The 14178-nt window shown below is 39.5% G+C and overlaps 1 protein-coding gene across 3 annotated transcripts in view; it reads left to right on the top strand.

The window, feature by feature from the left end:
* The window catches only part of LOC115580272 (CUB and sushi domain-containing protein 1-like), a 419751-nt gene that overhangs the window by 305894 nt on the left and 99679 nt on the right, over positions 1-14178 (top strand). For all 3 annotated transcript variants that reach the window (XR_003983835.1, XM_030414457.1, XM_030414456.1), the window contains exons 27-31: positions 2024-2150; positions 2732-2943; positions 5658-5849; positions 7940-8078; positions 12091-12278. Coding sequence is in view for 2 of the 3 variants with exons in the window: in XM_030414457.1 (XP_030270317.1) it covers positions 2024-2150; positions 2732-2943; positions 5658-5849; positions 7940-8078; positions 12091-12278 (858 nt within the window). In the remaining variant the exon portion in view is untranslated. The remainder of the gene's footprint in view (positions 1-2023; positions 2151-2731; positions 2944-5657; positions 5850-7939; positions 8079-12090; positions 12279-14178) is intronic.

The raw sequence follows: 14178 nt of genomic DNA, 5'->3' as shown, positions 1-14178 counted from the left end.
AAGCATACACTCAACATTTATTTGTTTGTATTGTTCCTAGGTTTGGAATCCCTGAAACAAATTTGCAATTTTTAAAGTCCATAATTCCTGCTTGTCCATAAATATTGTGTGGCTTTGCATATTTTACAAATTAAAGCTCTTCCCCTGTAAGTATTTCTACCTTGTTGGGTAGATGTGGGTACTTGGCACGTGTTAATTTGGAATTTCCCTTGGTGGGGCCAAACCTGTGTCTTTCTAACCTGCCAGCACACCTGAGCTCTCTGAGGTAGCCTGATGTGGTTGCTAATGGCAACTAAAAAGAGTGTGCGCTCATAGGTGTGCACAGTGAATGTATTTGTGGGTATGAATGTGAATGAGTATGCGTTTTTTTTTTTTTAGCTGGATGTGTGTGAGTGTGTCCCTTTGTACCTCTGCAGTCAGTCATTAATTTGTAACTGCTCTGTCGCTGCCTTATTTCAGGTAAGCCAGCAACCAGGAGAATACTTGCTGGCAGAGCTGTGGGCTAACTACCTCTATAGCTACCTTTGTATCTTCCTCCTTTTTTGTCTGTCTGTTTTGGCGTTTGTCTTTTTGCCTCTCCGACTGTCTCCTACATTGTCTGTCTGGCTCTGTCCCATATCTGCAGGTACTAGCATTGAGATGAGGAGGTGGCATTGCTTCAGGCTGTTTATATACTGTCTTTCTCTTACCATCCCACATCGAGTCAAACCCCGTGTTGGTCTGCCTCGGACTCTTTGGTCCCTTTTTTTGGTTCTCTATTCACACAGTAAACCTGTCTATCTTCTTTTCTATATGAGTGGGCATGTTTTTCTCTTTCTTTCTTTATCTTTAGGAAATGCTTTTGTCCTCGTTCTGGCTTTCTAAATACATTTTTTTTTTCTTTCTTTGTGAATCTGTGTCTCTTCCCCTCTCTACCTGTTTTTCATGATAAAACATAGAGTAGTTGCCTCCTGCCTATGTTTTCTATCACTGCGGGCTGAAACAACTGGTTATATTGTGGGTGTGTGCCTTCATCCGTGTGTATGTGCTTGAATCACTGCATAAGTATGTTTCTGGTCTTGTGTATGATTGTGTCATTATCTTCTACTCCCTCTGTGTTCATGTGAATATGTATTTGTGTGCATTCTGCCTAGGGTAACTCAGCCGCAGTAGGTTGTCATAGTATTGTAAATTTCAGAGCTGTGCTAATGGCGCCCTCTCTTAACTTGCACATACAGTGCACATACTGATATGAAACCTCCCCTTTACCAAACATTTTTCTAATCAGCAGCAATCTGCTGGCTCAATGGGGCACCATGTGTACCATGTTCTACTATGATTAGTTCAATTCTGCTCCCAGCTTCCTGTTGTCTCCCTTGTTCCCCTCCCCTAAAGTCAATACAAAAATAACACAAGTGCCAGTTCAGATAGTATTATATACACAAATAAGGTCCAACTCAGGTCATGTGTCAGATCTCAGTTGTGAGACAATGAGTGAGTGTAATTGAGAGAGATGCTGTGAAGGGATGGATAAATTATCAAAAACAGAGAGCAAGAGCTACTAATCCACTGAATTATAGCATACCCCGTATACATCAGATTAAACAGATTCAGATTCTCCATGATAATTGATTTGTATTTTTATAGGATTTATGTCCTTTATTGGTCACCTTATAAAACGTTATTTCAGTGAGTCCAATACATTACAGATCTCTTTATTATTAATATATTAAAATTATGATGTTGGGAGTGGATGTTATGGCTGAGAGGGCTGCAAGTTGCCAAAAATATCTTCTAATATCTACAATTTGCAGTAATTCTAAAATCTATGGGTTCACTTGTGTTTCTTTCGTTGTTAAACTCTTGTTGCTCTGCCCACTTTAGTATGAGTATTATTATGTGTAGTAGCATCACACTGTCCTTTATGTGTGTTTGGTTCATTTGGTTAAGATCAAAATGTTGTTCTGTATGTGTTCTGAATGATGTTAATAAAGGGGGGGACTGTTCCCAGTCATGATCATCCCTTTGTTTCATGTCCTTGTAGCGGAGTGTGGAGGTCACATAACTGGAGCAGTGTCTGGGCGGATTCTGTCACCAGGATATCCTGCTCCATATGACAACAACCTTCACTGTACCTGGACTATAGAGGCTGACACAGGCAAGACAATCAGGTAATTATGAAGCAGTTGGATGTACACTGAAGTCACTGTGAGTAAGATGATGGCCTGCAGTGCAGCCTGCACTTTTTTGGACTTTTTTTCATAAACAAATGAGACAGCAAATATACTAACAAGAATCTGCAATATTGCTTTGCTGTGGCCGAGCTTACTAGCTAACCTTACATTTGATAGGAGCGGTAATGCAGTAATAGCATTATTTAGGATGATTCCCACACAACAGCAGCCCTCACTCTACACATACTATAGAGGTAAAACTCACAAGACTGTCGGGGAATGACATATTCACTAATTATAGATGAATGTTCACTGTCAAAGCCACTGCTGTGTGGAAGAGTTCATCACATTATTCATTCTGCCAAGAAGGTGTTGCTAAATACTTTGTGGGTACAGCTGACATTCCTGTGTGTGTGTGTGTGTGTGTGTGTGTGTGTGTGTGTGTGTGTGTGTATTGTCAGCTCTGCCTCATTTAGTTTTATGGTTGACAAGATTTTTGGTAAAACTGCCCCATAAAGAAGAGGTGTAAATGTTTGTATTGTATCTCTGATCTCCTGTGTAATTTCTGCATTTTTCAGCCTTCACTTCATTGTCTTTGACACTGAGGTCGGCCACGATATCCTGAGAGTTTGGGATGGTCCATCTGGGCCATCAGATGGAGGGATCCTTTTGAAAGAATGGTCTGGCCCAGCCTTACCTGAAGATATCCACTCGACCTTCAACGTACTTACACTGCAGTTTGATTCTGATTATTTCATCAGCAAACAAGGATTTTCTATACAATTCTCCAGTAAGTAGATCTTTCATTAAGCTTGCAATTCACATGATCAAGGAAACAGCGACTAAATCATTGAATTGGGTGGTCTGTCCTACATCCACACATGAAGCAAAAACTTGCTGTCAGTGTTAGAAAGTAAATTACCTCATTAACAGACTCATGACATATATAGTTTCTTAGTTATTTTATAAGCCTCATTTAATATTGGTTATGAGATAATTAATCTAGAAATAATACTGCATTTAACAGGATTTCTGAAAAAACCCTTAGCTAGAATCAAATGAGAAATTAAATAGCTCTCTGTGGGACCCAGGCTCAGTAAGTCCTGAAGAACCTGTAGCTTAGTTTGGCTCGGTTAAGTTGCTTAATTACTTATTTGACAGCATTGTGACATGTTCTTGTTTGAGACCCAGTTTTGGGAAATGGATTGATAAAAAAATACAAAAAATTATAATGACAAGTGCAAATTTGCAATAGCATTGACAGGTACATGCAGACATCCCCTTATGCATGCATTTACGCACAACTTCACAAACACCTGACCTCAATGGCATTTTTCTGCCTCAAATTTAGAAGGTTGCACTTGCTATAGGTTGGACACAACTTTGTGGACCACTGTAGACATAGATTTTTGGGTTCAGTGATGCCTCTCAGAAATATTTACAGATTTATTAGTTATGAAAGGAGACACAGCAAAATAGTATGTCTGCGTGCCTTTCTACAAAGTTTGGTCATGTTACATGAGTCGGTTGAGAAGTTATAGTCCTCTTTGTTTATGGCAAATCCCACTGCCAGACCCTCTTTTAACCACTTGACATGAACACACACACACACACACACACACACGCACACTCGTACACAGACAAACACACACAAGTTTGACAAAATTTAGTCTCCTTGGGCTAAAAACCAGCAGTCAAATTGTGAAGGATTATGTCTAAATCAACCCACCTATAGAGTGTCCAATGGAACGCAACTAAAAATAAATGCTGTGAATCATTTTATAGGCTAATGCACAAAGATGTTTCCATAAATTTCAGTGGCTCTGAACTGTAAATCTCAAATTGTCTCTATAGGTCAATTTGGTAAAAAGATATTTTTTCCCCACCAAACTTCCTCATAGAGATGTCAGTGAACACAAACTATTGCTGTTGTTTTCATCCCATTTTCTTAAAGAAACAACAAGCTGTACAATAAATGTGGGATGGCATTTTTTGTCTCAGTCACTCCTACTCAAAAATGTCTGTGCACCATCCGTTGGAATCATTGGTCAAAGTCACTGCAATCCACTGTAGTGGCAAAATAGATCAGAGTCACACTAAGTAAGAAAAGTTAGGAAGCAGGAGAGCAGATAGTCGGGACCATCTTACCTTAACAGCTCCTTTTTCACATTAGAGCATCCTGAAACAAACACATAGCAGGAGGAAACTGCAGTGTACACACACACACACGCACGCACGCACACATACACACACCTTTCTAGAGTTTGTTCATTTTTACTCAGCCATTTATAACCAGCAAGTCCTGTGCAAGCTAATACACCTCCACTTGATATGTACAGTGGCATACACTAGGGTTTTTTAAGAGATGCATATTTGCAGTCATAAATATTTACATTCTCTTCTTTCTGTCTCTCACTCATGGTTTTTCCATTCTCCACATATTCAAAACAATAAATATTTGCGCTCACTAACATGCTAATCAGAGTACTGTTATCCCATTATTATGGTAATGACTCCTTATGTTTACCTCCATGTTGTTTTACGAAAGCAAAGGTAATGTTATTTACCACCACGCTCATTCATTTAAAGCAATGTTTGGGGATTGAGTGAATGAGTGACTTTTAGGGGGTGATGTTACTACAAAAGTAATTTGTTCCTCTCTCCTTCCCTTTTGTGTCCCTGTCTGTCCATTGACCTGATGGAATAAATACTGTGTTGTCCAGGAAAGATATGATAAATGTGATGTTATAATGCTATGTTTGACTGTGTTTCTTGATTCTGCTAGAATATTGCAGAAAAGATAATTTATATATTCACTGTGGTTTGTAATTTGTAATTGTAATAAAAGGCTGGCCTCTATGCGGTCCTCTTCTACTATTATTCTGGCCAGGGCTCTGGCCAAGATCTAATCTATAATTTTCACTGAATCTGAAACTTCATGGCTAATTGTTGATTCCAGCATATGATGAGGATTCAGGCAGCAGCAAATGCTGTCTTGTTCAGACTTCGGCAGATGACGTAGATTTGTTTTTCCCGAGTGGTAAATCTATCTGAAGACATTTTGCATTTGGACATTTATTTATTTGGTTTTTAAACTCGGATTGATCCAATGAAAGCACTGCAGTATGTTTTAATTCAAATGCAAACCAAACAACTGAAACCCCAACAAACAGAGGCGGATTTTCTTGAATCCCGAATATACCACTTCTTAGGCTGAGGGGGGAGCCACAAAAGCCTAAAGAGAGTGCCAGATCAAATTTGACTGGATGGATGATCAACTTTTATTTCTAACTGGTCAGGTAGAACACAAGTTATTGCTTGTATCTCAAGCTAGTAAATAGAATTATTTTGTTGCGTGTCCATATACTTTCTGATAAATATGTCTTTCTTTTGGTCTGCAGCTGCAAATGTTGTTAGGATCACAGCAGTGACTGTTGGGTTATCTACTGTAATTACTTTATGTCAACATCTGCCTTTTTTTGACTGTTTTTCACACACTTTCAGCTACGACAGCAACAACCTGCAATGATCCAGGCATCCCTGTCAATGGTTCTCGATATGGGGACAGTAAGGAGCCTGGTGACAGTATGACATTCCAGTGCGATCCAGGCTACCAGCTGCAAGGCCAGGACACCATCACATGTGTACGGATGGATAACAGGTTCTATTGGCAGCCTGACCCTCCAACATGTATAGGTAGGTGTGCATTACTCTATTAATGAGTTAGGAGTCTTGAATATTTCATTTTAAAGCGAAAACTAAGAAATAAAAACCTATATATAAAACTATACATCACAAAATGGAAGATTGAATGAAAACCTCTAGAGGTGGAACGACTCCAAAATTGTATCTTAAGTCTGATATGTAGAAAGTAAACAACAAATATGACAATGCAGGTCCCTTAGGTGCGCCTTTGTTGTTGTGCCACATCTGACATACTTCTCTGGAGGCAAATCAACTGAAGCTTGCTGGTGAGCTAACCCCAAATGATGCTGCTGCTGCTGCTGCTTGAAGCATCAGATGGTTTTCTATACTGGAGGCATGCTCTTTAAGATCAAGGAGAGGTTGAACGTTGAGAGGAAAGTCGGTTGGGGATAAACATCGACCAGTTGCTCAAAGGAAAATTCAAAATGGATCGCCAAAAACATCCTGAATTCAGAGTCGGTGGAAAAACAGTGAGGCCATTTTGGTTGCATCAAAAAACATGTGCAAAACCACAGCTTGTTGCCTCTTTTTCTCTATTATCACCACTACCAGGCCCACCTGCTGCTTCTAGCCCAGTGAGCATCCACTTCCCACTCCACACCTCATTCACACTATTCTGCTGCAGTTGGTTTTTCACTTTGCCACTTTCAGGTGTGCTTTCTTTCTTCATTTTGCTCCTCACCTCCTCCTGACACACTTGACTCACTCACTAAGGGAACAAAATGACGCCTAACCTTGAAGGGTGTCTTTCTTGGGTTAGGGTTAAAGAAAATATAGAAATAGAAGAGTTTGTGGAATAGAAGGTGCAAACTATAATTAAGCAAGAAGCCCTTCAGTGTCCTCACCGTGCAACCTGCAAATCTCAGCATGTTCGTACAAGACAAGCCTGCAGCATGTCCAAAGATTTCTGCGACCAGCTGTTTGTAGGCTGCTGCTGAAGAGCAACTTACCTTCATTGTAAGTTAATTTTGTCTTGGACATGAAATATGATGTTAATTTAGTCAGGGTAAATGGATGAGGAAAGTTACCAGAGGTTACCATAATTGTCCTGGGCTACTGGATTTTCAATCGTGCAAGAACACAGATGACATCGGACACAGCTGAAGGTGCGACGTAAACAGTGTGAGCAGGCTGAGAAAAATTCCTGAAGCATGTAGCAGGACTTGCTGCAGACATTTGCCTTTCTGTTAGACACCACAGCCTCCTTTTATGTTGCCATCTCCTTCTCTTTATCAGCCAGCACTATCAGGAAGTCCTTCAGTGCGGTCACCAGTAATTTGCCTTGTAACCATGCCTGTGAAACACATTATGCTTTGTTCCTGATATTACCTCTGACTCTTTGCCAGTTGACCTCGTGCTTTGCATGACTGTAGATAAAACGGGCTTCAAAACTCGCTCTGTTTTCTCTTAGCTTAGCCTGCGTGTGCTTCCCTCCCCTGCACTTTCACCTCAGGCGGTGAATCCCTGGGTGTTCAAAAGCTCCTAAGATTAAACCAACATTACACACAATAGTCTAGTGTGCGAGAGTGCGTCTGTCTGTGAGTGATTTGCAGCTGTTAATGCCTTTGTTTACTTCTATTTCACTGTTGATAATCCGTTCACACCCACCCGCCACCCCCAAGACACCTCTCTATGTTTCAGATTCTTCCTTCACATCACCAAATTGCTGCTTGAATGCATCTATCTGTCTCTCTTGCCAATATCTCTTTCCTGCTCTCTGGCTTGTTGTGGGATAACAGGACCGCTAGGGGTGATTCTCTCCGCTAAGTGCCCCCAGACTTACACTCTGTAACTAAATCTCGCAGTCTCTCTCTATCTCTCTTTTGCTCTTTTCACCCTCTCCTGCTACATGTGCAGAGGGTGAAAGAGCAATATCAGTGGTCCACCAGGGGTAATTGTGTCTCTATTAACCAACCTCTGCCATACTTCCCATCACTAACTAACTCAATTCCGCTCTGCCTACCTGCGGGGGTAATATGAGTGGTCAATCAGGGGTGATTCTCTTTCAAATTACCCCATGCACAATGCTGTGTAATCATTTTTCTCTCTTTCTCTCTCTCCCTCTCTCTGTCCGTCTCAAGCGACATGTGGGGGTAACGTCAGTGGACCTTCTGGAGTAATTCTGTCTCCGAACTACCCCCAGCCTTACCCCGCAGGGAAAGAGTGTGATTGGAGGATCAGGGTGAACCCTGACTTTGTTATCGCTCTTATCTTCAAAAGGTAAGCCACCTAAATGAACAACATTGCTTTTGTCTGTCACCCCATTTACACCTGGTATTAAAGTAGGAAGTGTATCAGGATTTGGTATTTGGATAATAAACAACCTGATCTTAGCTTTCTGTTCACACCTGTATTGTTTAACGCATTATCCTTATCCTCATTAAGGTTGAATCTGTGTCCTCCAGAGCAAAACCTGCGCATAAGTGATTTGAGGTGGCAGCAAATCAGCCCAAGACGCACTTAAAAATGTATGTTGTTTTGAAGTTAGTGAGTTAGGGGTAACATTATAAACTTTGTTAAACACTGCCTACAACATTTTTTTTGTTACTTGAAATCCTCAAATATCATTCATAACATTATTTTTTTTTCATGTAAGAAAAGAATTGTGTCATTTTTTTCTTACATTTACAGATCTGGCTTGGGGGCTACTCTGTGACTACATAAATTATATGCTTTGTTAACGGCAGATCAGCAGTGAGAACAAGTGCAACGCACACCCGTTGTACACACTTGTCATTTCTCACTGTACGTTATGTTTTTACCACCCATATTGTTTTCATTTTTCTCAGCCCTCTGTTGAACTTTCATGACACAGCATAGATGTCTTTAATTCAAGGCATGACTCTGTCAGCCTCACTCTTAATTTGAACAACTAGTTATGTTTTACATTAGCTAAAACAAATATCTTGATGACAGCATGTTGTACTGATTGCATTTGCCCCAACTTAATATCCCAGCACGTTACCAGCCAGCCCACCGGGTGTGATCACATTCCAGTCAGAACACATTTTCCTCATCTAGAAACTGTGACCTGATACAGATCATATACTGCTAAATGGGGTCTATGTGTATAGTACTACTTGTATATACTACCTTTGACACACGTATTCTAAAGTTTTGATCAGGTGTGGCATTTGTCTTTGTTCGTGGAGTCGACGCTGTCTCTCAGCTGGTATTTCTGACATTTTCAAGGATGGATTCAAGTTTTTCGTTTTCTTTTTTTCTACCTTAAAGTGTTCTAAATAAGACTGCATCTTTTCTCAGAAAAGACTTTAGTTGGGATTTTTCTCCTGTATTTGCTGCATAAAAGACTGCTCTTGTTGGTGGAGGACTTAGCTACAACGTGAGGTGACTAAACATAAATCAAAGTAAACTTGTAGCTTCATGAGAAACTGGTGTTAATTAAACATTTTCACTCATGTGTTATATAACATAATGTTGCCATAGTAGAAGTAGGCTACTATATTGTTTTAAGAAACAATAAAGCTACCATGTCAGGAAGTGAAATATGCTGATTGAAGATGTGTTTTTTTTTTACTGCCACATGTTTTCTGTTGGTTAATGTTTTGGGACGGACAGTGTGATTGATATTTAGGTTTTGTTAGAAGCAGTGTTCTGAACAGATGGTAAATAACACTACAAGGTGTGTTTTTCTTCAACTTTGAAGTAATGTGTCTGCATCACATCAGGGCAGAGCAATGGTCTCACTGATGATATTCATTTTTAATAAGTTTATCCAAATACCTGAGAAAACATTAAAAATGGCAAACAAACTTAATGATTTAACGGATGGACGGGAGCCCAAAGCATTTTCTGAAATATATTTTTCTTCTTGCTCAAATTTAAAAATGCATCATCCTCCATGGACTTTGTTCATGAGTTGTGTGCAAGTTTATTTGTAAGTGTAGACGTGGCATGACTCACTGTGGCCCCACACAAGGTGAAACAAAAGTCAGGAAACAGGCCTAGATCAGTCTGATGTGAATTAGCAGACAGTTAATGATCATTATGGTAATAAACCCATTTCACTGCGTAAAGCATCCCTCTAATAGACATTACATCAGCCTAAAATGCTACAGTTGAATCCAGTTCTAACATAGCCAAAATAGCTGAATGTTTTGTTTGTGTTGAGATGATCTTTAAAAGCTATAGCTTCAAATTGAAATTTTTCCTGAATGTCAGATTTTCAATCAGCCATTTTTTTTTGTTTTTGAATCAGCTCAAAGTTATGAGTGACTTCCAATCCATCTTGCAGATAAATATATTTGTTCAAGAAGTTTTTGAACACTGTTCATCGGCTGATAGACTGTTTCTTGCCTTGATGTAGAAAGAAAATTCATGAGTCAATGAAAGCGATTTTCTGACCATTTCCATGTTTTGTTTTTTGGTAACAGGGCAGTGTTTATTTGCATTTCAAGTTTCAAGTTTGTGCCTCAGTGGTGAATATTTTACAAGCCACGGTGGCTAGAGGCTTATGACTGAAGCAACAGTGAAGATTGGAGTCTCAAATGTAGCAAATGAGATAAAAGGAGAGCGGACTTTCTCCGGATTGCCAAAGGAGAAGAAATGACCCAATTTTGGTTTCATGTTTTTCAGCTAGAAAGATAATTCCCCTCTGTTGTAACAGTTTGACAGTTTTTATTTTACTTTTGATTAATTTTGTATTTATTCTTTATTGCTAGTCTTAAGAGTTAAAGTACATATTCATTTGCTGACATGATTTTGGTTGTTTTATGTATGTTGTGTAACTTCTATGTCATTATTTATAGGATTCTATTCTGGTAATCACAGCTGAAATAGACTGCTGTTGACCCAGCTACTAGTGCCTCTCGATCAAATCAAATTACAAGTCTCCTTTCTTCTGTGAATTTAAAACTCAGTCTATGGTATCGTATAATCGATCTATCTATAAATGTACTGTATACTGACTGTATTCATATTCAGCGGTAAAGCTGCATTCTTCTCATAATGAGTGTATTGACCGTTTTGCAGCTATACATTTTAAAATGTTCAATCCAATATTTACCAAACAAAGATGTAGCTTCCCATGATTGCTCTTAGTTTGCAGCCAAGTCGGAACTCTTATCAGACCATTGTGATACTCTTGTTCAGTCATGAGACGTTATGATGCTGCCCCATTTCTGCTCAGTGAGATCTTTATGTTCTTTTTATGACATTTAGTAGCTTTAGCATTCAGACCCAGAATGTATCACTAATGCAAAAGGTATTAGCACGGATCATTTTAATGCTTTGTCAGTGCAAAAGGGGCTTATGTGCAGTTAAGCCCATTCTGCACCAGATATAAACACAGGGCTTAAACTTGAGCATTCTTCACACTTATTTTGACTTGGGTAATGATGACATAAGGTTCACATAAGTTCAACAATCATACATTTTGTTGTCAGCTTAATGTGACTAACACCTCTTTAACCCAAACTCAGGATTTCAAGATTGTCTGTTAGTGTCTCAAAGTAAAGGGAAGGGATAGAACATTTAGAGCACATATGAGAGAAGAGGGCTGTTAGAATGCCAGCATCTCAGGATTTAGATAACAATTAAAAGTATTTCTTCTATATCAGGATCCTTAGAACTTTTTTCTTTTAATTGTTTTCCCATTTTCACCTAAATAAATTGTGTTTATATTAAATAAACGCAGTTGTTTGAATAGCTCTTTGCAGAACTGTGTATAACCTCATGTCCTGTACTTGTTGCATGCAGACACGTCCTATCCTACATGTCTATACAAAAACTGATATCTTCACATATGTGTAGAGAGATGAAAAGATGCTGCCAAAGTGAAAACAGGTTCAGGCTGCGGGTTCAAGAAATCTGGGCACATAGTTGTGTTAGGCTTACGCAAAAACATACTCTGGCTGAGGATATAAAGATCAAAACAGACTGTGACATGCCCCTACAGAATGCGACAACAGGATGATTTCCTGAAATATTAATGTACTTACAGTGTTTTATAATGCCATCCTAGATTCAAAAAGAAAAAGAAAACAGCTCTTAAAAGTTTTCATAATGAATGCAGTAAACACATCCAGAAAACATGTCAGACACCTCAAAGTGAAAGTAAGTGCAAACTAATTGGCAGTCATTTGGAGTGAACACACATCGCTGGATTAATTGTTTGAGAATTTAAACAACAGCACACACAAACAAACTCGCTATCAATCTCACTGGATTCCTGAACCCAAGTTTCTCTCTCTTTTTTTTTTTGTTACCCCAGTTTCAACATGGAGCCAAGTTACGACTTCCTGCATATCTACGAGGGGGAAGACTCTAACGGGCCGTTACTAGCAAGTCTCCAAGGCAACCAGGCCCCAGAGCGAATAGAGAGCAGTAGTCACAGTCTCTTCCTGGCGTTCAGATCTGATGCATCACTGGGCATGTCTGGGTTCGCCATCGAATTCAGAGGTAACTATATCAGAAAAAAACGTTTCCTTGATATAATGTCCTTGTAAAGGTCATATTTAAGGTGGAAGTCTTCTTAGATAATGACCTAATGTTTTAAAACATCATCAGCATGGGGCGCTGTTTAGCTCAGTTGGTAGAGCGGGCTTCCCATGTGCCTGGGTTCCTTTGCTGCGTGTCATTCCCCCTGTTTCCTGTCATATCTTCAGCTGTACTATCAATAAAGCCATACAAGGCCAAAAAAATACTTAAAAAAGCAAATAATAGGAGGAGACATCTTAATAGTAGCAGTTCCTACAATCACAGGGTGACCACAGGCATCAGTCCCTTTAATTATATGCTTTTCAAGACAATTTTTAACCAAAAGTAGACTGATTTGGATGAGTTCGTTATTTTTCTTGTTCAAGCATGAAGGTAGGTATGAAATTCTGTAGTATATATATGATCCTGTGCAGAGGTTGTTTTTTCATAGGATTATGGCTGTTAGAGTGAGTAGGATTAATCTACATATTGCCATCCGGTAGGTGCAAGTATAAGATAAAATTACAGTATTAGGTTCATCGGTATGTTTTAAGATGTGTATGATCTAAAATGCAGACTTGCAGGAGCTTTGACAAATGAAATTAAAGGATTGATACATTTAATTAGGGTAAGTGATTATGGAAATTAATTTAGATATAAGCCCATTTAATTACTTTTAAGGCTTGATATTTGTAAAATTAGATTAACAACATTTTTAAGGGCCAGCAGACTTGCTGAACTGAAGATTTCTTGAATGTTTTGACTTTAAGCTACTGACTTAGTAAAGCAGTTGCTCAACAAACAGATTGGAGCTATATGTCATGGTTTGAACCAGATAATTTAGTTGGACCCAAAAGCAGACACCAGGACAGGGTGGTTAAAGGAATTTATTGTAAATGCAGAGTTGGCAGGTAGTGGAAGTGGCTCTGGATCTGGCACAGGAAGACGGCACATCAGGTGGCTCGGCTGGTGTAGTGAGGCTTGGTCTCAGGCAGGTGCTAACGCTAGTGGTTCGGTAGGTATGGTGGTGGTGGAGACTGTCAGTGGCTTTGGCTGAAGTAGAGGTGGAGACTCTGGAGGATACAACACAGAGCATCCACAGTTGAGTGCAGGAAGGTTGCAGAGGTGCTGGAGGTTGAGTGGCAGGGCAGCCAGGAGGCTGGAAGCTGGTAGCTAGTCAATCACTGGAGAGGTCGAGGAGAGACAACGTTACCGAGGTAACAAACAGTATAGCACAAGACAGGAGCTTGACTGCAGAAAGCACAAACGAAGAGGCCATGTACCACATCAGAGAGACGAAATAATCTGGCAGTGAGTAGAGAGACAGCCAGGGTATTTGAACTGGTGCTGATGTGGGTGGGAAGAAGAAAAAAAGCAGAAAAGCACAGACACACACAAAACAACCTCACCAAAAGTCCCAATCATGACACTACAAAGTAATTGAAAGTTGTTTCAGTAAATCTGCCCCAGCTATTCGATAAATACATGTAGTAGGCGTTCTGTACATGAAAAATACAAAAACAATCATTGTCGCGAAAATCTGTGTGTGAAGTATGATTAAAATGTTGATGCTGGAGTTTCTTGTGCAGATTGGATAATATTTTAAGCTGCCATCTCTATTAATTTCACCCTTACTGTACATTGGGAGTGTTTTTCAGTTGAAGGGGCATGCTGTTCCATGAGTTGTTTACTTCCACGGATTGTGACTCATCCTGGTTTTACAGATGTTGCTTGACTGGGGGTGATTAACAGCTAGACTCAATGTGGAACTGATGATTAGTTCTTCGACTGACTAGAGACCAGATTTGCTTTGTCAAGTTTTATAAACTCTTTTTTTTCTCTTATTTCTCCCACTCCATTTATCTCTAATTAAAAAAAGATT

Source organism: Sparus aurata, chromosome 4 (genome assembly GCF_900880675.1).
Source record: "Sparus aurata chromosome 4, fSpaAur1.1, whole genome shotgun sequence".
Taxonomy (NCBI): domain Eukaryota; kingdom Metazoa; phylum Chordata; class Actinopteri; order Spariformes; family Sparidae; genus Sparus; species Sparus aurata.
The sequence above is the reverse complement of the archived record's forward strand: the minus strand, read 5'-3'. Positions and strand labels throughout refer to the sequence as shown.